The following is a 23086-nucleotide window of genomic DNA, read 5'->3' as shown; positions in this document are numbered from 1 at the left end:
AACCTGCTGTCAACCCTTTGCTTAACAAGACCCTCACTGTAACTTTAAAATCATTGAATCCATTCAAGAAACCACAGGCCTGCTACGTGGGAGACTGGAAATCATAAATCATCGATGGAATGCTTGCTGCCATAGAAACAAGGAAAATAGGAGGCCTTTCGGCCCTTTGAGCCTGCTCCACCATTCAATGCGATCACGGCTGCTCCTCTATCACAACACCATAATCCCAGACTCTGCCCATAACCCTCGACACCTTTGAAGTTTAGAAATCTATCTATATCCTTCTTAAATACATTCAGTGACTTGGCCTCCACAGCCTTCTCTTACAGAGAATTCCACGTCTCATCGTAGTCCCAAATGGCCTACCCTGTCTCCTGAGACTGTGACCCATAAGACATAGAAGCAGAATTAGGCCACTCGGCCCATCGAGCCTGTTCCGCCATTCAATCATGGCTGATATGTTCTCATCTTGAACTTGGGATTGTTGCTGTATTTCCTAACTTTTCACTCATCTTTTCAGGACTCCTCATTGACTATAATAGCCCTGCAAAGCTGCAGTACGACATCCTTGTACCTGCACTCAAACCCTCTTGCAATGAAGGCCAACATACCATTAGCCTTCCTAATTGCTTGCTCTCCCTGTATGCTGGCTGCCAGTGACTGGTGCAGTCGGACACCCAGGTCCCTTTGTGCATCAACATTTCCCAATCATTTAATTTGAATCTTAATTGGAACACCCAAGGGTGAGAGAAGACCCATCGCTTTCCAAATCTCCTAATTTTTCTCCTCATAATTAGACTTCCTAAGCATCATTGAGAAATATACACTGCATGCTCCCTGTGATTTCAATGTCCTTGGAACAGAAATATTTTGGTTCCCTTCCTTTGCCTTCCGTGGCTATGGTGTTCATGTCAGTCACAATATGCAAGGAGTTTATAAACCAACTCTGTTAGGAAAACAGAAGTAGTTTGAAGGTGGAAATAAGGTCTAGTTTTAAATGTGTTTAATTTAATGTTTCTGTGCCCGGAAGGTCAAATTTATAGTTGGATTCATATTGGACAAACGGTGTTTGTGTGTGTTCAGGTTGGTTGAGTTCCAAATGTGTTCCTTTTGTGCTTAGAGGGGGCTACGCTGTGATGAATAAATAAAAGGCATAAGCATGTGGTCATTGCTTAGCAACTGGAGGCATTGTAAGGTAGAAAAGCTTTAAGTCTTAGGTTTTAGCTGGATATATTGCAGTTGGAGACAATACACTGGGGTGAACTTCTCTCAACTCAACGAGAAGCTGGAGAGGACAAAGGAAGCCTGCATTTTTGCCAACTCCCAAGGAACAAGTTACAGTCCAGGTAACCAGGGAATTGGGACAGAATATCTAAGACTATGGGAGTTTGTAAGGGTCCTTCCTGGACGATTCACTTAGTTCCCCTTTCTTTATTTTTGCTCTTGTCCATTAAGCATCCATGGATCAAAAATGATATGTATCTTTAAGTCAAGTAGCAGAGAGAATGAGGAATTTAGGAAGTTGCAACATAGTATATGATGCTAGCTTTGGACAACAGAACTCAGACTCTCTGGCACCCAAGAAATGGGATGGGGACTCTGTTTGATTGATTGGCAGACAAAATGCCATATTCTGCCCAGTAACAGGTGGTGATTGGATCTTGTCCGAGTGGGATGATTTCCAGACCTAAGGAAAGCAGAGTTGTGTCCCTGGACACTCAGGGAAAAGGACCTGCTCCTCTTCTCCCTCTTTTTCCAGAAAGGCTGTTGAGTTGCTGCATTTCCGAAACTCCGGAGACCTGGATGAATCTACAGTGAAAACCATTACAGACTGGAAAGCAGAAATCTCACTTGCAGGCCTGGTTTGGAGGACATGTGCTAGAAACAACCATCTAAAACACACATTTATATATTTATATGTGGGGGCAAGTTAAAGTGGAGGATTAGGAATTAGCTGATAGTTAAAAAATTGTATTTGCTGCATATTTCATTATACTTAAGTATTGTTTAAATTTACCAACCTGCTGACTGTAATTATTGGGGCAGCCAAGGGTCAAAGACTTGGGTGTTTTTCTCAGAATATAGGTTAATTCAAGGTCAAGTGGGGCTGGAACTGATTGTGCACTAGTCCAGGATGTTGTAACAAGTAAACAGACACCAAAGTATTTAACAGAAGAATTCAAGGAAGAGTAAGCAAAGTGTTCCAAGTTACAGAGACAATTTCAGTAACCAGATTTAAAGTATGACACCATTTTCCTGAAGTCTGAATTAAGAGTTAAATCAATTGTGAACATCTGGTAAAACAGTCAAGACAAATAAATCCTAAAAGGGGTTAGTGGAAATCCTGGCCTGGGTTCCCTGTTACAAGTGGAGCAGAAGCTTTGTTTATAAGATTCATTTGTAAAACTGGATTGCTAATTGAAAGCGTTATGTGACAATCGTTTGGGGGGAGGGGGCATTGAGGCAAAATCCACAGACATTCACTAGAGATCGAGTGGAGTATATTTGACTACAGCCATCCTGTGTGTTTAAAGGGACGTTATGTTACCAAGACAGTTAAGATGTACTTAGTCTTCCATGTTAATTTTAAAATTAGTGCGTATTTTTAAGCTGGGGGGGGGGGGGGGGAGATAGAATGAGAAGTATTGTCTCATAGTCTAATTTTACCATTTGTAATAAAAACTAAATTCTTGTTAAACTACTTAGCAGTCTTGTGACTGTTCCTCCACGTTTTGTAGAAATTGTGAAGAGGCAGGTTTCCATTCTGGGACCTTCCCGTCTAGTTAGATCATCAATTGGGATCATAACAGCTATGATTACATTCCACATCTCCAGTCTACATCAGTACAAAAAGCTGCATGTACAGTTCAAATATCTACAACGTGTTTGGAGTTGCTTCTACGACTTATTTTAATCAAAAGCTGCAATTGTTGAGTGCGTTCAAGTGGTCGGGGTGGTGGGTGAAGAACTGGAATGATAGTAATAAAAATACTTGCATTTCTAAAACAGTTTCATAACTACCGGACGTATCAAAGAGTTTTACAGACAATTAAATACATTTTGAAATGCAATCAATTTTGTAAGATAGAAAACTCGGCAGAAATGTAGACTCAGCATATTTGAGTTGAAGAAGCTGGCTGGAACTAGCAGGGTTAATTCAGGGGCAATTCTATATCCACAGTGAGGATGAAAAATTATGCAAACAAACAATAATGCAAAAGAATAGCATTTTACTATAGGGATTGCGGCTTTGTATTTTCAAGCAACAAAATAATAATAATAATTCTTTATTAGTCTCACAAGTAGGTTTACATTAACACTGCAATGAAGTTACTATGAAAAGCCCCTAGTCACCACACTCCGGCACCTGTTCGGGTACACCGAGGAAGAATTCAGAATGTCCAATTCACCTAACAAACACTTCTTTCGGGACCTGTGGGAGGAAACCGGAGCACCCGGAGGAAACCCACACAGGCCGGAATTCAACTCGGGTCCCTGGCGCTGCGAGTGCTAACCACTGCTCCACCGTGCCGCCCATAAAAGGTATTTAGTTTGTCAAGAATGTGAATGAGGGTACAAACAAAATTGCTTTATCTCAGGTAAATAATATTACAGCTCTGTCGTTAAGACCTGTACCCTTCAGCACCAGTAGCATGTAACATATTTACCACACATCAGATGTGCTTTATAGAGCATCAGTTAATTTGCGGGTTTACATCGTAGAACATGTCACATCAGCAAAAATGCACCATAGGTCTTCGAATGCGACAGAAGATCTACTCGTAATGATAGAATGACGAAATGTTCAAATTCAGTCACCAAGCAATTTTATTATTAATATCTCATGATTTACAATATTCACATTAACACAATTGTCAAAAATAAATGCGTCACTATAATGCACTACAAATTGAACATTGTGATGCCTTGCACCCGTTTAGATTTTCATATTTATAGGTACTATAAATACTTAAATAAGGAAGAACGTTATCACCTTGAAGGGGGGGGGGGGGGGGAAAATCAAGTCTATAAAAAAGTGGTATATGAAAATATTTTTGTCTTGTACAAACGTCCTGCCAATTGTCAACTTGAAAGATTTTACATTCGTGTTTCGGTCCAACACAAATGTCGGGCATGTCCAATTTGAAGCAAATCTGAAAATATAAATAGATATTACAAAATGCCAGAGTCCACCGCCATTTTGTGGAACGCTCCTTTTCTGCGGAGTAGCTCCGGTGCAGTGTCAAACTCTACAATCCGGCCCTTGTCTAGAACCATAATCCTGAAAAAACAAAAAGAAAACACTCAGGATTTCAGCAAAATACCCTTGAATATTAGCCACAGTAAATTATATTCCCCCCCCCCCCCCCCCCCCCCCGTTTTACACTGTTTGCCCATGTCCATCAGCAGTGTAGACACCAGAACAACATTTCTAGGGCTACCAACATTTCTGAACAGATAGTTTGTGTAAAAGCACTTGTGGTGGTATGTATTAGGGGTAATACGGTACACCACATGTCGACAGGCTATTGGTGGAGGGATGCCAGGTCCTGATAGGATCTGCCACCTACTGGACTCCACCCAGAAATGCCGGTATAAGAACCCAGTTTTTCCCTCCATTTCCCTCAGCAGCTGCATTCTGTAACCACGCTGCTGGGGATAAAGTTCTGCTTAATAAAGCCTTCAATTGACATTACCTCAACCTGCCTCGCGTCATATTGACGGTGCTACAGCACTGCTTTAGATCATCAGGGGAACAGAATTGGGAACATTTTAAAATAATTACTCTGAGTACCAATCGAGAACGTTCACACAAGTTTCACTATTAACTCATTCTGCTACAGGCCGTCAGTTCCTAGATTGCAAAACTCACATACTATGCCCCAGCACGCTGCAAAGTGAATCCCAGACTGTTGTACGTGGAGCATCATACGCAGGGAACCATAAAGCAGCTGGTGCAGCATCAACCTTCCATTTTGTTTTATGCCATGAATACCGGATAGGTGCAGCTTCACCTCGCCTCAGGCACAGCAAATCTGGCAAAGCGTCACATTCCTGTTCCTGCTGTTTAGAGGACTCCTCCCACCAGATGGCGGTGTTGCTTCACTTTTGTTCCCATTGTGTTAAAGTAAAACAACAATCCATCATCTGCTGAATCTGAATTGGCCTATGTGCTGGCTTGGTTTCGATCTCATTGCGAAGACAGAAGACATATGATTAATCTGGCCGGACTATTTTACCGTCAACTGTTTTAACTTCTAACCGGAAGAACAACCGATAAACAGCAGCTCAATAATGAGTTGAGGATGACTAAAATAGAATCATTTACTACTTATTATGCACGTTGTCGAATAAAGACATTTGGTTCCCAAGAGTGAATCTGAACGTGCAGGGTAATTTCATATCTATCAATGCAATTGCCATCAGAATACATCACATTAGGACTTCTTTTCTTCTCTTTTTTTTTTAAAATTTAGAGTACCCAATCATTTTTGTTCCAATTAAGTGGCAATTTAGCGTGGCCAATCCACCTACCCTGCACATCTTTGGTTTTTAGGGTTGAGACCCACGCAGACATGCAGAGAATGTGCAAACTCCACACAGACAGTAACCCAGAGCCGTGATTCAAAGCCAGGTCCTCAGCGCCGTGGTCCCAGTGCTAACTACTGCGCCACATGTCACCGTCGCCCTCACATTAGGACTTTTGACACCATATTTGCAAGAATAAGATTTATGAGGATTTCACTTAATAATAATCTTTATTATTGTCACAAATAGGCTTACATTAACACCGCAATGAAGTTACTGTGAAAACATTCCGGTGCCTGTTCGGGTACACTGAGGGAGAATTCAGAATGTCCCAATTCACCGAACAAGCACGTCTTTCAGGACTTGTGGGAGGAAACCGGAGCACCCAGAGGAAACCCATGCAGACACAGGGAGAACGTGCAGACTCCACACAGACGGTGACCCAAGTCGGGAATCGAACCTGTGACCCTGGCACTGTGAAGCAACAGTGCTAACCATGTGCTACCGTGCTGCCCTACTGTTCAAAGAACACTTTTTTGTCCTGCAAGCTTGTTCACGTGCTTTTGCGATGACACTTGGTCAATTATTCAATAGATTTGCCAAAGTTTCCCAAATCTACCCCACAGAGGAAGCACGTGCCAGATTCCATAACCTTCCATGGGCGGCCACTGAGATTGGAACTTGTGTCCAGGAGAATTGGAAGTAGGAATCAACATATTGCTATCCCGCGATAAAAAGTCCGCTGAATTCAAAGTGCTCAGTTATGCACCATTACCTTTGTTGATTCATTCAAATAATTGGATAATTCCAGCAGTATAAAACTGACTTCTAATTATCAGGAGTCAACTGCATCTCCCTTGATTTTAACCCAAGTCCACCTAGCGCAAACAGAGCATGTAGGGAGCTGAAACTAGCCCGTGGACAGACCTCACCATCCCTCAGGTTTCAATAATAACCTTCTGTTATCAGCAACCGGAGGGCACACAATAAGAGGGGCCAACCGAGTCCTTATTTAAATATGCAGATTGGGATCCAATTATGTGATTGCAGCAAAGTGGCAAAAGGTGGCCAAGGACAGACTGGACAAATCCTATCGGATTGTACATGCACAGGCAAAACGTTTGTTAAATTTCCTGCCTTTGACATCGGACAACATGGACGCAATTATCCAACAAACTCCAGAGAGTTGAGGTGAATCGTAGATTTCAAGCTGAAGGTTATATTTACCGTGTATAATCAATAATGGTTTTGAGACGATGTGCTATTGTGAGCACCGTACATTCAGCAAACTGGTCTCGGATTGTTGACTGGATGAGCTCGTCTGTTTCCAGATCCACAGCAGCTGTAGCTTCATCAAGAACTAGGATTTTAGATTTCCTAAGAAGAGCCCGTGCTAAACAGAGCAGCTGGCGTTGTCCAACACTGAAATCACAAAACAGTTCATCTCTTACTTCATTCTTTTTTCCATACAGTGGCACGCTGTGATCCATATTCCGAATTTAAAATAAGCTGCGCCGTTCTGACCAAAATTATTTTTTTGGGCTTGGGGTAAAAATGCTTGGTAGGGAAAATTTAAAAATTGCAACAGAGATGGTGGAGAATTTCAAAAGAACAAAGAACAAAGAAATGTACAGCACAGGAACAGGCCCTTTGGCCCTCCAAGCCCGTGCCGACCATGCTGCCCGACTAAACTACAATCTTCTACACTTCCTGGGTCCGTATCCCTCTAATCCCATCCTATTCATGTATTTGTCAAGATGCCCCTTAAATGTCACTATCGTCGCTGCTTCCACCACCTCCTCCGGTAGCGGGTTCCAGGCACCCACTACCCTCTGCGTAAAAAACTTGCCTCGTACATCTACTCTAAACCTTGCCCCTCGCACCTTAAACCTATGCCCCCTAGTAATTGACCCTTCTACCCCGGGGAAAAGCCTCTGACTATCCACTCTGTCTATGCCCCTCATAATTTTGTAGACCTCTATCAGGTCTCCCCTCAACCTCCTTCGTTCCAGTGAGAACAAACCGAGTTTATTCAACCGCTCCTCAATTTTCCCGGAATTCTTTCCCGGTCATCCACTGCAACTTCAGCCCAAGAGTTGTAAAAAAAACTTTTAGATCAAATCGATTCAGCACATTGACATTGGTGGAGTGGTGGAGTAAACAGATTACCAATTTCTCCGGCTCCCTCAAAGTGGACAGGCATGTACCTATTATGTGCCATGAAACACGATACACAGTGGTGTATATCTCGGCACTTTCTCCATTTTATTGATGTACAGCTTCACAGGAGGGGAAGAGTATGTAATCATCCCAGATTAGTTTCCCAATCCAACCTTCTGCGGTTTGTCCTTTAAGAGTCAGGAGAGATCAGGCATTTGGATTGTGCACATTTATCACAAAAAAACTGGAAGCTGCACATTAATACACAGGGCTTGGTTCTTTGCAGACAGAAAGAACATTGTGCCTTTTTCAGCTGAACAAAATAAGCGACAGCCATTTGCTGATTCATTCCCCAGGGCAATGCATTGACCAATCAGGGTAAAGCTGCCTGGTTTAAATTTCAAACAATGCTTGGCAGTTATCAACTGGTGCATTCTCCATAGCCACGTTTCTACCAATCGGAGGCCAATCAGCTCTTTCCTCTCTTACATTAATGATCTGGAAGAAGGAACTGAAGGCACTGTTGCTAAGTCTGCAGATGATACAGATCTGTAGAGGGATCTGTAGAGGGGACAGGTAGTACTGAGGAAGCAAGGGGGCTTCAGAAGGATTTGGACAGGCTAGGAGAGTGGGCAATGAAGTAGTAAATGAAATACAATGTGGAAAAGTGTGAGGTTATGCACTTTGGAAGGAGGAATTTAGGCATAGACTATTTTCTTATTGGGGAAATGCTTAGGAAATCAGAAACACAAAGAGATTTGGGAGTCCTTGTTCACGATTCTCTTAAGGTTTTTTTTTAGTGTTTTTAAAATTTTTAAATTTAGTGTACCCAATTCATTTTTTCCAATTAAGGGGCAATTTAGCATGGTCAATCCACCTACCCTGTACGTGCTGCTCCTTGATTCTCTTAAGGTTAACGTGCAGGTTCAGTCGGCAGTTAGGAAGGCAAATGCAATGTTAGCATTCATGTCGAGAGGGCTAGAATACAAGACCAGGGATGTACTTCTGAGGCTGTATAAGGCTCTGTTCAGACCCCATTTGGAGTATTGCGAGCAATTTTGGGCCCCGTATCTAAGGAAGGATGTGCTGGCCTTGGAAAGGGTCCAGAGGAGGTTCCCAAGAATGATCTGGAATGAACAGCTTGATGTATGAGGAACGGTTGAAGACTCTGGGTCTGTACTCATTGGAGTTTAGAAGAATGAGGGGCGGGGGATCTTATTGAAACTCTTATGGACTGACCTCATTAACACTACACCCTGTATGCTTCATCCGATGCCGGTGCTTATGTAGTTACATTGTATATGTTGTGTTGCCCTATTATGTATTTTCTTTTATTCCCTTTTCTTCTCGTGTAGTTAATGATCTGTTGAGCTGCTCGCAGAAAAATACTTTTCACTGTACCTCGGTACACGTGGCAATAAACAAATCCAATCCAAACTTACAGAACACTGAGAGGCCTGGATAGAGTGGACGTGGAGAGGATGTTTCCACTTGTCGGAAAAACCTAAAACCAGAGTTCTTGATTAATAAAGGGGTTCAGGGGTTATGTGGAGAAGGCAGGAGAATGGGGATGAGAAAATATCAGCCATGGTTGAATGGTGGATCAGACTAATTCTGCTTCTATGTCTTATGGTCTAATCGTCTTACAGGGCAAGTTTTCTTCCCCTTTATCTTGGTTTTCTTGTCCTGGATGTGTGCAAGATGAAAAGCATCAACATCTCCTCTCTCAGCAATCATCAAAAAGTACAACAGCTTGCCTATAAAGCACTTTATAAACAAGACTTAAACCAGAGTGACCATGAACATCACCATGGGCAATCGGCAAAGATACGGACACATTAGAAACAGTACATTAGCGAGCTCTTATGTCACACACCTTCAAACATACCATCTACTTAATGTTGAGCTTGTTTCACAATAATAATAATAATCTTTATTAGTGTCACAAGTAGGCTTCACTGCAATGAAGTTACTGTGAAAAGCCCCTAGTCGCCACATTCCGGCACCTGTTTGGGGAAACCGGGGCGCCCAGAGGAAACCCACGCAGACACGGGGAGAACGTGCAGACTCTACACAGACAGTGACCCAAGCCGGGAATCGAACCCGGGTCAGTGGAGCTGTAAAGCAACAGTGCTAATCACTGTGCTACCGTGCCGCCCAACTTGGGAGTTAAACCCGGAATCACTTTACAATTTGCAAAGTTTTCTTTTAAAAAAAAAAAAAGGAACTGGACTCGGTGATGCAAACTTATTTTTAAAAACAAACTCAAGAAATCAGAAGTGGCTACCAAACAATCAAAATCTGTTCTACTGTTATTACGTCATCACCAGATTTTCCACAAGATTTAACAGATTGGATTTATAAATTGAAGTCTAGTTGTTTGGTTTCAGGAAAGGTCAAAGCTACATGTTTTATTCAGCTGTATTCGCTTAACAAACTGTCTCATTCAAAACAATTTGGGCAGAATTAATTTATACATGATAATGTTAAAAGCACGTGTTTGCATTTTACCTGAGATTCTCTCCTCCTTCAGAACATTCATGATTCAATTTGTGAGGAAGACCAGACACGAATGTTTTCAGGTGAGCCAGTTCCAAGGCTTTCCACAAGCCTGCATCAGAGTACTGATCAAAGGGATCCAAATTCATCCGAAGTGAACCAGAGAACAATACTGGGTCCTAATTAATTAAGTTCATATTACACTTGGTCAGTTGTTAGGACTTACAGTATTATACTCTGCAGATCAGACGCACAAAAATATAATTACACTTCAAATAAAATCAGACTGCAATTTCATACATACCTGAGGTATAATAGTAATCTGAAACCGGAGATCGTGAAGGCCTATTTTTGCAATGTCAATTCCATCAATGTAGATTTGTCCTTCAGCAGGTTCAATTATTCGAAACAGGCCAAGGGCAAAAGAAGATTTTCCTGCTCCTGTTCTTCCAACTATTCCAATCTATGGAAGAAAAGGTACAAGATTTCCGATGAAATTTAAAACACAAAAGACTTCTGTTCTCGCTCACGTGGCTGGGATCTTCCCGTGTCGCCGAGGGTGAATAGAGTTTTGGTTGGAACAGCAAATTTTCTGTTGTCGCTCGCAACGCCCCCTCCTTCCCCCACCCCCGGACAAGGCCGGAAAGTCCCATCAAACGTATCTACAAATTAATAGGATGGTAATTGATACGGACATGTAATCTGTCATGATGCACATCGTAACTCTACTCATCAAGCTGCAGACATCTTCTGCAAAAAATGTCGCAAAACCTAGCCATTTTCAGCAGGATGTACACGAAAGTTTCATTAATGCAAGGTAGAAATTGACACAATTTTGCATGATTCAAGGAATATTTAGGTGTTAAAAAATGAACAGTGGAGTGAAATCGGTAATCATTAAATCTGGAGTAGCCCATTCTGCAATAATGTCTACAGTCAATAACCTTTATAAGCATGTGCACCAACTCTTGTACTGGTCATCACAGTTCTGCCACTGACCTTTTCGCCTCCGTTTATGGATACAGTAATGTCCTTCAGGGCAAAGTCAAGATCTTCTCTATACCGTAATGCATAGTTCACAAATTCTACCTTGCCTTCCGAAGGCCACGTTTTAGGTGGTCGATTGTTACGAATAACCCAACGTGCCTATGTGGGATTTTAAAAACAAAGTCGGATTTGTAACACAATTTCCAACAAATATAATTGTCAAAATATTCTTATGTAATACATACGGCTCTATGTCGAAACCTTTTATCATCAAATTGTTGGTGAAATAAGTGGAGGACAATATGGCTCAAAATGTTTTTTATTAATCACTTTCTCAAGTCGCTGAATAAAGTTTGAGTGAAGTTTTTCAGTTTTGCAATAAAATAGTAATTGCCGCAATTAATGCCATCAAGGAGGTTTCTGAAGCCCCAAACACTCCCCAGTCAGCAGGCTCAATTTCTCTGCTAACCTTCCACTCACTTACTGAGGTGGGGAAGCCATTCCATCGGATACATACCTGCAACATTTAAAAAAAATATATTGATTTATGGGATGTGGGTGTCGCTAAGCTAACACTGATTTCCCATCGCTGGTTGCCCTTCAGAGGGTGGTGAGCTAGCTTCTTGGAACTGCTGCAGTCCTGGAAGTGTGTGCACCCATAGTGCTGTTAGGGAGGGAGAACCAAAACTGTAATCGCCTGCAGCCAAGATCTGAGCGGCCACCCAACGCCCAGGCAATGAATCTGGTCAGTGGCCAGGACTCCAGGAATTGTGGTACTGCCATTAGGGTTTGTAGGGCACCCTTGCGCGCGCGTGCGTGCGCGCCCCCCCCCCCCCACCCCCGATCTAAACGGGTGAGGGACCCAGGCTTATGCGAACAATCTGAATTCTATACATTTAATGTTTTGCACATCAAGATGTCAAAATGAGTTTTGTGTTCCAAACCGCAGACCTGCAATTGTAGAGGACAGGTCGGTTTTATTTTGGAGTTGAATCTTACCTCTTTGGAAGTGACGGAATACTCTTGCACTCTTTCCACTGCAACAATATTGGTTTCTACCTCAGAAGTCATGCGCACCAGCCAGTTTAATGTTGATGTTATCTAAACAATAATGAGACATTCTTAGGGACAGGGTAGAGCATTCAGCCTTTTGATCTTGTCAATGGCTGATCTGAACCAATCATTTACATCCTGTGATCATTTTGCTCTACAAAAATCTAGCAAACTCGGTCTTGATTTGGGGGCGGGGGGGGGGGGGGGGGGGGGGGTTGCCTATCTGTTTAATTGTCAAATAATAAATCTGATGGGAATCGCTTCAAAAAGTAAAAGTTAAAATCTACAATTTGTTTTCAAAGGATGTACATGAATCAAACTAAATACAAAATCTAATATTGTGGCCATATGTAACGCAACAAAATATTTTCCAACCTAATTGTAAGACTAAAATAACGCAATCTGTCCATTTGCCAGAGTGAGATAATCTCTGGAGATATTCTATCATGTGACATTGAGTTGGTTACTTTAACAAAAGGTCCATTGGAATAGTTGTACTTTGCTTCAGGGCAGGAAAGTATTTTTCACTTAACTTTCGCTTAACTCCAAAAAGAAAAAGGGAAATGTTAAAAAAATCCATGACTCCATTAGATTGCATCAGTGCAACAGCAGAGACTGGGCCTCACCCATACAAAGCTTTTCCACCATCTAGAAATCTCAATACAAAAGCAGAATAGAATTGTCCCTGCACCTTGCCGGTTCAGCATTGCCTGTTGAGCAGCCCCACCATGGTACTCAAAAGGCTGGGCACCATTCAGGAAAGAGCAGCTTGCTCAATTGGCACCTGTCAGCAGGCCCATTATTCTCCTCCTTCACTGGAATACCCTGGCCGCAGCAACTTGCCACGGTTACATTGACAGCGACCTCCACAAACAAGGACAAGAGCAGCAATTTTGTGGGCTTCAAGCCAATTAGAAGAAATGGACAGCAAATGTGGGCTTGCCAGCAGCAGCCCCAGCATAAGGAAAAATAAAAAAAACAGAAAACGTACAGCTAGTTAAACTGGTCAGCGTAAAAGGGTAGTGAAATTTTAAACTTTTTATTCATTCAGTGGATGTGAAGTTGTTGCCTAGGCCAGCATTTATTGCTCATTCTGGATTGTTCTCAAGGTGGTGATGAGCTGTCTTCTTGAACCGCTGCAGTCCGTGCGATGCAGGTACACCCACTGTGCTGTTAGGGAGGGAATTCTGGGATTTTGACCCAGCGACAGTGAAGGAACAGCAAAATATTTCCAAGTCAGGATGGTGAGTGGCTGGGAGGGGAACCTCCAGATGGGGTTCCCATGTGTTTGCTGTCATTGTCCTTCAAGGTTCTAGAGGTCACATGTTTGGAATATGCTTTCAAAGGCGAGTTGCTGCATTGCATCTTGTATATGGTACACAGTGCTGCTAATGTGCATTAGAGGTGGAGGAAGTCAATATCTAAGTGGTGGATGGGGTGTCAATGAAGAGGGCTGCTTTGTCCTGGACGGTGTCGAGCTTCGTCAGTGTCGTTGGGAGCTGCACTCATCCAGTCCAGCGGACAGTATTCCGCCACTCTTGACTTCATCCTTGGAGATCGTGGACAGATTTTGGGGAATCAGAAGAGGAGTTACTTTCCGCAGAATTCCCAATCTCGGGCATGCTCTTATAGCCACAATATTTGTGTGGTTAGTCCAGTTCAGTTTCCCGTCAATGGTAGCCCCTGGATGTTGATACCGGGGGATTCAGCAATGATAATGCCATTGAATGTCAAGGCGAGATGACGAGGTTCACTCTTGTTGGGGACGGTCATTGCCTGGCACAACTGTAACTTGCCGCTCATCAGGCCAAACCTGGGTATTGTTCAGGTGTTGCTGCATGTGGACACAGACCTCTTTAGCATCTGAGTCATCGCAAATGGTGCTGAACATTGCACAAACCTTATGATGGAGGGAAGGTCATTGATGAAACAGCTGAAGATGATTAGGCTGAGGATAGAATCCTGAGGATCCTCTGCAACAATGTCTTGGGATTGTCCTCTAACAACCATAACCACCTTCCTTTGCCCTAGGTATGACTCCAACCAGTGGAGTGTTACCCCGGATTCACATTGACTTCAGTTTTACTAGGGCTCCTTGATGCCTCACCCACCCAAGTGCTGCCTTGAGTGTTAGCACAGTTGCTTCACAACTCCAGGGTCCCAGGTTCAATTCCTGGCTTGGGTCACTGTCTGTGTGCGGAGTCTGCACGTTCTCCCAGTGCCTTTGTGGGTTTCCTCCAGGTGCTCTAGTTTCCTCCCACAGTCGAAAGATGTTCAGGTTAGGTGAATTGGCTATGCTAAATTGCCCTTAGTAGGTGTCCAAAAAAGGGTTAGGTGGGGTTACGGGAATAGGGTGGAGGTGTGGGCTTAGGCAGGGTGCTCTTTCCAACGGCCGGTGCAGACTCGACAAAGGGAAATCAAAGCCCCACATCTAATTGGCAGCCTTCCAGACCAAACTCAGACAGACGAAGAACAATGGCCTTCTTCTGCAATGTAAAATCTACGATTGTCACTGCTCTAATTCTAGAACTTTTATGCAAACAGGAACAGACTATGATTATTGAAGAAAATAAGTCAGCTACAATGCAGTTCAATTGAGTAATGGTATAAATATTTAAAATTATAAATGTATTTCTCCATACCTGCAGGGCATATGATATGGACAACCCAACAATCCCTGGACTGACTGCATCTCTGTAAGCCACTGCAAACAGGGCAGCAAAAAGTACGATACAATTGCCAACAAACTCCAGCCTCACAGCCAACCACCTGGTGGGATGTTAACAAGATAAAAAATAGTAAATCTAATGATTGTGATTGATCAAACTAGCTCTCCTGCTCCCGCGAGTGATTTGGAGCATTCTACATTAAATCTGGTTTGACAATGAAGGCTAATTGAACTCGCGCGTTGAGTTGAATCCCACTTTTAAGACCGTCTACATTTCCGTAATAGTGATGCAAAATTACTCAAATGTATTAGTGCAGGAACGTTGTGGCCAGAATTTTCCGGCCGTTGGGATTCCCCATTCCTGCCGGCAGCGCACCCCTGCCCTCGGGTTTCCGGGCGGCGTGGGGTGGCTTTAATGGGAAATCCCATTGACAAGCGCCGGGAGCAGTGAATCGCGCCGCCAGCGAATGGCGCAGTCGAGAAACCACGTGGCTGTGGGACTGGAGAATCCAGCCCTGTATTAGATTACCTGTTGGCAACAATACTGGGGTAATAAGCTTTCTGGTTTTCGTCGACCCTGGAGTCATTCTGGAATATAAAACGGTCTTCCTCTCCAAAAGCACGGATAACACTGACACCAAGCAGGGTTTCGTTGAAGTTTGAAAATATGGGTGATCTGCTGGCTGATTCCAACCTTTTCAACTGACGTGAGGTAGCCACATAGTATCTCTAAAGATAGAAAAAGGCATCAGTTAAAATAATTCTAATTGTTGCCACAAAAAAAACCAAGAAGCATTTTTGTCTTAATTAAATAAAATTGGTCACATCTCTTGCACAAACCCTCAATCTAGATTTTCCACAGGGAGTAATGCCCACGTCTATTCCATTAAATATGGCTTAACGGCAAAATTTCCTCCCCCACTGCTTCACACCATACCTTGAAAAAAAATGAAATGAAAATCACTTATTGTCGCAAGTAGGCTTCAAATGAAGTTACTGTGAAAAGCCCCTAGTCGCCACATTCCGGCGCCTGTTCTGGAGGCTGGTACGGGAATTGAACCGTGCTGCTGGCCTGCCTTAAAAGACAGCTATTTAGCCCTGTGCTAAACCAGCCCCATCTTCACTTCCGGTTCACGACAGCTACAGCAGTACAACTGACTCATCGCTAAAAGGTCAGTTTTAGAAGATAATTGTGCACATGATGGTTATAGTACAAATCCATATTGCATTATTTGAATTGAGCATTGTGAAGTAAAAAGAGAAAAGCAGTGGGCCATTCAGCCCTGTATCTTCATTCTGCCACTCAAATCGATCAGGGCTGATTGATATTTTATCCCCATTTAGGATGTTATCAATGGTTAGCTGCCATTTGCTGAAAAAGTGAAATTTCTTTGAAGATCAACATTTGTTTCCAGAGTGTCTCCCTGATCTAATGTGGACTCACTACTCCCAAAGTACTGTACCCTGGGAGGGGTTACAGAATAGGAGCGTGGTCCGGGAGGCCGCCAACATCTGCCTTGCAGAAAGATCCGAGTCAAAAACTTTTAAAGGGAAACTGCAGCTTTTTCTCTTTCTACCCAATTGCATTTTCCTTGCAGATTCCCAATACTTCACACAATGTTATTGCTAGTGCTGCCTCGAATAAACAATGGGAAATCAAAGCCCCATATCTAATTGGCAGCCTTCCAGACCAAATTCAGACGGAAGGAGAATGACAATAATTAGAAAACCCAGCATGCACATATTTACATCCGGGCATTAAAAACCCCAACTGTTTTCTGCTCAATACTGAATGTGATGCAAACTTGTTGGGCTTTAATCGCTTAGCTAATAAAATCTGTGGAGCTAAAGGATCTTTAGGATGTTCGTAATGGGATATTAGTTTTTTTCTCTGTGTACGAGAGTCAGTCGGCCTTAACCCTGGCTGTACGGTCACAACAATGTGTCATGTGCATGTGGAATATTAATCTTTATTTCATTGGATGGTCAGACATATATTGAAACTTTTAGAAGAAATTTCCCTAAGGACAGACTTAAAAATGGATGAAGTCATCTGGCCTACAGATTGGCCAAGTCTGGAATTTGCCAGGAGGCACGGTTATAGGCAGTTCCCCTGATGAACTTCACGACTGTCATTGTCTGAACTCTTTACAAAACATAGGACAATGGGCTTCTAACCTTCTGACTCCAAAAACTACCAGCAACAATAAAAGGACTAGCACAACTTATTATGCAAGGAGGGTGCTAACTGCAAATAAAATCCATGCTAGTTGAAGTCAAACCCATGCGCTGTTGACATCGCTCCACATCAGTATCCAGCCGTCCAGCCCAAGTTATTTGGCACCACTTTTGAAACCCAATATAATTTCTCCGTGTGATCTCTGCAATTATTGAGCATTCAAAAAAGCTAAAAATGTATTTATAATTTATCCAGTATTCTTGAGATATTGTAAAACATTTAAAATATTCACCGTTCCAGCCTCCCCGAACAGGCGCCGGAATGTGGTGACTAGGGGGTTTTCACAGTAACTTAATTTGAAGCCTACTTGTGACAATAAGCGATTTTCATTTCATTTTTCATATTTTTGCATTATGCTGCATTTTTTATTGTTTTAAGTTACAGCAGTATTGTTGGAATTAGCAAAAAAAAAAAGGAAAGTCATCCTCTCTTTAAACCAAATGTGAAACGAGTAGCTGAGCCAAATAACCAGCGTAACTTGTACATGAGTTTTAAAAATTTAGAATTTAATCAGGTTTAAAACAAGAGATGAGGAGGAATCACTTCTCTCAAAGGGTCGTGAATCTGTTGAATTCACTACCCAAGAGTGGAGTGGATGCCGGGACATGGAGCACGGCAGGGAAGTGGAGTCGAGGCAGCGATGGGATCAGTCATGATTGTATCGAATGGCGGAGTGGGTCCAAGATCGGAATTGCTCAATTCTGCTCCTAGGTTTTAAGTTATCATTAAAAGAACTAATAACATGAACCTGAATTCCAAATTGTTTTCACTGCCTTGTATTCCAAACAGAAGAGCAAAACTGGTGGTTTCTCGTTGAATTTTTGTAATGTATATTGGAGATTTTCAAAGTGTATCAATCTTGAAAAGGTTCATTAATTTTCATTTGAATATGATTGCAAAATTAATTATTCATGCATTAAAATGGAGTGCTTCAAAAAAAAAAAAATAATCACTGGATTTATCATTTATCAGGATGACCAAGGCAATTGTAAGAATGAAAGCATTTCGTTTTCTTTCTACCTGCTTCAAAAACATGTCTTCCATCTTTAAGTCCAGCCTATGAAACCCAAGAATGTGACATACATTAAATATATAACCTCTTACCAATTGCTGCAATATAATCGGGTAGAATGATAAATATCATGTAATTGCAACTGTAATTCCTTCATTAAAAAGGTGGCACCACTTGTTTAAAGTGCGATTATTGCTTTGAGGAAAGTGCCTAATGTACAATCAGCAACAGCCAGGAGACCCTTAATGCAATTTAAATGATAGCATTGCAACACAATTCCTTATCCTGGAGGATGGCATTCTGCCTCTATTTTTCTAATGCAGATTTATTTAGGATGAGTGAGCAGTTAAAATCAGACTCGATTCTTGTAGACCACAAGAGTTTATGATCTGAAACTGTATAATAAAAACGAAAGACAAAATGCTGGAAAATCTCAACAGGTCTGGCAGCATCTGTAGGGAGAGAAAAGAGCTAACATTTCGAGTCCAATGAAGCTTTGACAGAGTCATCGGACTCAAGACGTTAGCTCTTATCTCTCCCCAAATGCTGCCAGACCTGCTGAGATTTTCCAGCATTTTCTCCCTCGTTTCAGATTCCAGCATCCGCAGTAATTTGCTTTTATTAACTGTATAATAGAAGCTATCTGTATTTTTAAATCACCAGCATGCACAGTGCTGTCGCGGAGCTAACATCACTAGATGCCACCTATGGTCAATAGTTAATCTAGTTAGAACTAACTAGTTTTATTCAGAATGTTGTATGTTAAATAACCGGTACCAGCAGAAACAAAACAGCCAATGGTCAAGCCTGACAACCTGCAGTAGATGGTGCGCATCAATATCCACCAGGTTGAGAGGCATTAATTAATTGCTAAAATCTTTGCCCAATGTTTAAGTAATTTTGGGCAGGCTTTTAAAAAAAATTCTGTTCTCTATTAATATCTATAATAATTAGACTGCCAGCAGGTCTGCTTTGCAGTGGATTTGAGACTGAAAGGCAGAGTTTGTGATTTGTCACTTCAGAAAATATTTTTACTAATCTGTGATTGCAGACTTAAAACCAAATTTTAGAAAATGGTATTGTTGTACGACGGATGGTTGTACGGGGCAGCACGGTGACAGTGGTTAGCACACCTGTCTCATAGCGCCAAGCAGCCGGCCTTGACTGTGTGGAGTTTGCATGTTCTCCCCGTGTCTGCGTGGATTTCCTCCAGTTTCCTCCCAGTCCAAAGATGTGCAGGTTAGGTGGATTGGCCATGATTTTAAAAAAGTGTCCAAAAGTTAGGTCAGGTTACGGGAATTGGATTTGGGTAGGGTCGCCGCAGACTTGATTAGCCAAATGGCCTCCTTCTGCACTGTAGGGAATCTATGCTTCAATCTCACACTATGCACCAAATTACTTTTTTTGTACGACCAAGCGAGCTAGCATTCCGTGGCTTCAAGACCACAGAGCTGTCATGGAATTCCTTTTGTCTTTTTATTTCCTCTTCTGAGCAGCTCTCACTGGTGTGAGGGTTGCAAAACAAATTACCTGGCGTCGCAAATTCCAGTGACGTCACCCTACCAGAATTCCCTAATGATAGGCAGCTCATTATTGATACATGTCCACAGTGAATAGATTTGCAGATTCGCGACAAAACCCACATATTCAGTAGCCGCAGAACATTGCTAAGAGTTCATGATATTCAGGGTAAGATCCTGGCATGGATAGAGGATTGGCTGAGTGGCAGAAGGCAGAGAGTGGGGATAAAGGGGTCTTTAGGATGGCTGCCGGTGACTAGTGGTGTGCCTCAGGGGTCTGTGCTGGGACCACAACTTTTCACAATATACATTAATGATCTGGAAGAAGGTACTGAAGGCACTGTTGCTAAGTTTGCAGATGATACAAAGATCTGTAGAGGGACAGGTAGTATTGAGGAAGCAAGGGGGCTGCAGAAGGACTTGGACAAGCTAGGAGAGTGGGCAATGAAGTGGCAAATGAAATACAATGTGGAAAAGTGTGAGGTTATGCGCTTTGGAAGGAGGAATTTAGGCATAGACTATTTTCTAAATGGGGAAATGCTTCGGAAAGCAGAAGCACAAAGGGACTTGGGAGTCCTTGTTCACGATTCTCTTGAGGTTAATGTGCAGGTTCAGTCGGCAGTTAAGAAGGCAAATGCAATGTTAGCATTGATGTCAAGAGGGCTAGAATACAAGAGCAGGGATGTACTTCTGAGGCTGTATAAGGCTCTGGTCAGACCCCATTTGGAGTATTGTGAGCAGTTTTGGGCCCCGTATCTAAGAAAGAATGTCCTTGCCTTGGAAAGGGCCCAGAGGAGGGTCACAAGAATGATCCCTGGAATTAAGAACTTGTCATATGAGGAACGTTTGAGGACTCTGGGTCTGTACTCGTTGGGAGTTTAGAAGGATGAGAGGGGGTCTTATTGAAACTTACAAGATACTGCGAGGCCTGGATAGAGTGGGCGTGGAGAGGATGTTTCCACTTGTAGGAAAAACTAGAACCAGAGGACACCATCTCAAGACTAAAGGGACGATCCTTTAAAACAGAGATGAGGAGGAATTTCTTCAGCCAGAGGGTGGTGAATCTGTGGAACTCTTTGCCGCAGAAGGCTGTGGAGGCCAAATCACTTAGTGTCTTTAAGACAGAGATAGATAGGTTCTTGATTAATAAGGGGATCAGGGGTTATGGGGAGAAGGCAGGAGAATGGGGATGAGAAAATATCAGCCATGGTTGAATGGCGGAGCAGACTCGATGGGCCGAGTAGCCTAATTCTGCTCCTATGTCTTATGGTCTTATTGTTGACCAGAGCACAATAAATAATCTTAAGAGGTTCGGCAAGAAAGTACATGTATAACCGGTGTAACTGGAAAACAGATAGAAACATGAAATTCTGAATGATCTTGCGAAGAATGATTCCGATAAAAATGTTATTAAGCAGAACTATTTCATTAATACTGACCTGTACAAATACGTAGAGAAATCCCAAGGGTGGAATGATCACAGTAGCCATTGGTGTGGCCACTAAAATCACCGTACAAGAAGCAAGAACATTAAATAGTGATCCCAAGAACATTCTAATCACGATTGGAATCACGGAGTCTATCGTATCGATGTCTTTGGAGAAGCGGTTTACCAAGTTACCACTAGGAGTTCGCTCAAAAAAGCTCATTGGTGACATCAGGATATCAAAAAGCACATGATCGTGAAGCCAGCGTGAAGCCGATATTCCTCCGACACTCATCACCGCCGATGCAAAGAGTACAAAAAGACCTGCAGAGGATTACCAAAAGATTTAGTTGCAGATCCACAAGCAGCAGCAGCAAAGATTGTTTAGCCCCTTTGCATCCTACGACATTTCAGAGATGAAGGAAGAGCCCAAAGGAGGATACGTGGGGAGTTGGGTAACCAAACGCTTGGTCAAATACATGGATTCTAAAGGAGGGGGGAAAGTTTACGGCAGTGAATTCAGGAATGGGGTCTGGGCAGTTGAAGGCACAGCAACCAATGGAGGGGTGATGCACAAAAAGAAAATGGTATAGAGAAGAGAAGGTGAAATAGGGAAGCTGTAAAGCTAGAGAAAACTCAAAGTGAAGGGAAATATCGATGCTTGGGCTTAGTATGGAGAATTGTGAATCTGAGGCATTTGATACCGAGAGCCAATGTAAATCAGCAAACACAGGTGAAACTCAAGCTGAACCTAATGCAAGATAGGACAGATTTCTGAATGTGAAGTTGCTGAAGCAAGGAGCATTCCAGACCAGCTAGCATAGCAGTGGCGTAAATCAAGTCGGAGTGACAAAGGCATGGATAGGGGTTTATGTGACAGATGGGCTGAGGTAGAGGCAGGCAACATTTTGGAGATGGGTTGGCACAGTGGTTAGCACTGCTGTCTCACAGCACCAGGGACCTGGGTTCAATTCTGGCCTTGGGTCACTGTCAGTGCGGAGTCTGCACGTTCTCCCCATGTCCGCTGGGGTTTCCTCCGGGTGCTCCGGTTTCCTCCCACAGTCCAAAGATGTGCAGGTTAGGTGGATTGGCCATAATAAAACACATTGTCTCTCAAGTGTCCAGTGCAGGTTAGGTGGGGTAACGGGGATAGGGTGGGGGAGTAGACCTAGGTAGGGTACTCTTTCAGAGGGTCATTGCAGACTCGATGGGTCGAATGGCCTCCTTCTGCACTGTCGGGATACTATGATTCCAAGGTGGGCAATATTATCAGGACAGAAACAGGCATGCTTCATGATTGAGAAGATATGGGGTTAGACACTGGGGTTGTCAACGACATGGTTCCTCCTAAGGCAATGGATAGAGCTTGTAACTGGAGATGAAAACAACTTTGATCGCTAATGAGGTACAAGTTGCAGTTATCACAGAGGGCAGGCAGGGAGAGGAACACAGGGGAGGAAAATAATAGAAGCAACTAAATGGAAAGTCCTCTTCTTGATAATAAACAATTCCATGAGCTGCTCACATTGGTTTTCAAGAGGATGAATGGAGGGAGTACGGGTTTAAGGAAATGGATGGTATTGTAGAATGAAAGCCAGTGGTTACCTTTGCTCTCGAGGATCATCCTAGGGTAGTATGCAGTTTTGGCGAAGGAAAGGAGGATCCAGCAGAACTTGATATGGTTTACCAAAATCTGGCGATGAATGGCTCAGCAGGCTGTGTGCCACATATGGCCATGTTCACTTCCCTTAGACGAGAGTGTGCAAAGGCAAGGGTCATGGTCGGGGGAACAACGGAGTGAAATAGTGAAAGCCTTCCTCCGGAAAAGTTGATCAAGAATGGAAGTAAGAAGGAGGATACGATTGAGTAAACTAACAGCTGCAGATGTGCCATAAAGGAAGGGAAACCAGAGGTCAGGTGATTGACAGATTTTAAATGTAGTGACAATTGACTTGCAGTGGAGAGGGTGTTGTAGAGGACAGAATGCAGGGGA

The 23086-nt window shown here is 42.8% G+C and overlaps 1 protein-coding gene across 3 annotated transcripts in view; it reads right to left on the bottom strand.

The window, feature by feature from the left end:
• Window positions 1-3810: 3810 nt before the first annotated feature.
• abcc1 (ATP binding cassette subfamily C member 1 (ABCC1 blood group)) overlaps window positions 3811-23086 on the bottom strand; it is a 114161-nt gene continuing 94885 nt past the window's right edge. For all 3 annotated transcript variants that reach the window (XM_072481852.1, XM_072481853.1, XM_072481854.1), the window contains 9 exons: window positions 21107-21417; window positions 15426-15625; window positions 14871-14997; window positions 12175-12276; window positions 11188-11334; window positions 10493-10651; window positions 10201-10367; window positions 6757-6951; window positions 3811-4282 (listed from right to left, as the gene is read on the bottom strand). In XM_072481852.1, the coding sequence (XP_072337953.1) occupies window positions 4174-4282; window positions 6757-6951; window positions 10201-10367; window positions 10493-10651; window positions 11188-11334; window positions 12175-12276; window positions 14871-14997; window positions 15426-15625; window positions 21107-21417 (1517 nt within the window). In that variant the 3' untranslated portion in view covers window positions 3811-4173. The remainder of the gene's footprint in view (window positions 4283-6756; window positions 6952-10200; window positions 10368-10492; window positions 10652-11187; window positions 11335-12174; window positions 12277-14870; window positions 14998-15425; window positions 15626-21106; window positions 21418-23086) is intronic.

The sequence above is a fragment of the Scyliorhinus torazame genome, chromosome 17 (genome assembly GCF_047496885.1).
Source record: "Scyliorhinus torazame isolate Kashiwa2021f chromosome 17, sScyTor2.1, whole genome shotgun sequence".
Classification (NCBI taxonomy): Eukaryota; Metazoa; Chordata; class Chondrichthyes; order Carcharhiniformes; family Scyliorhinidae; genus Scyliorhinus; species Scyliorhinus torazame.
The sequence above is the reverse complement of the archived record's forward strand: the minus strand, read 5'-3'. Positions and strand labels throughout refer to the sequence as shown.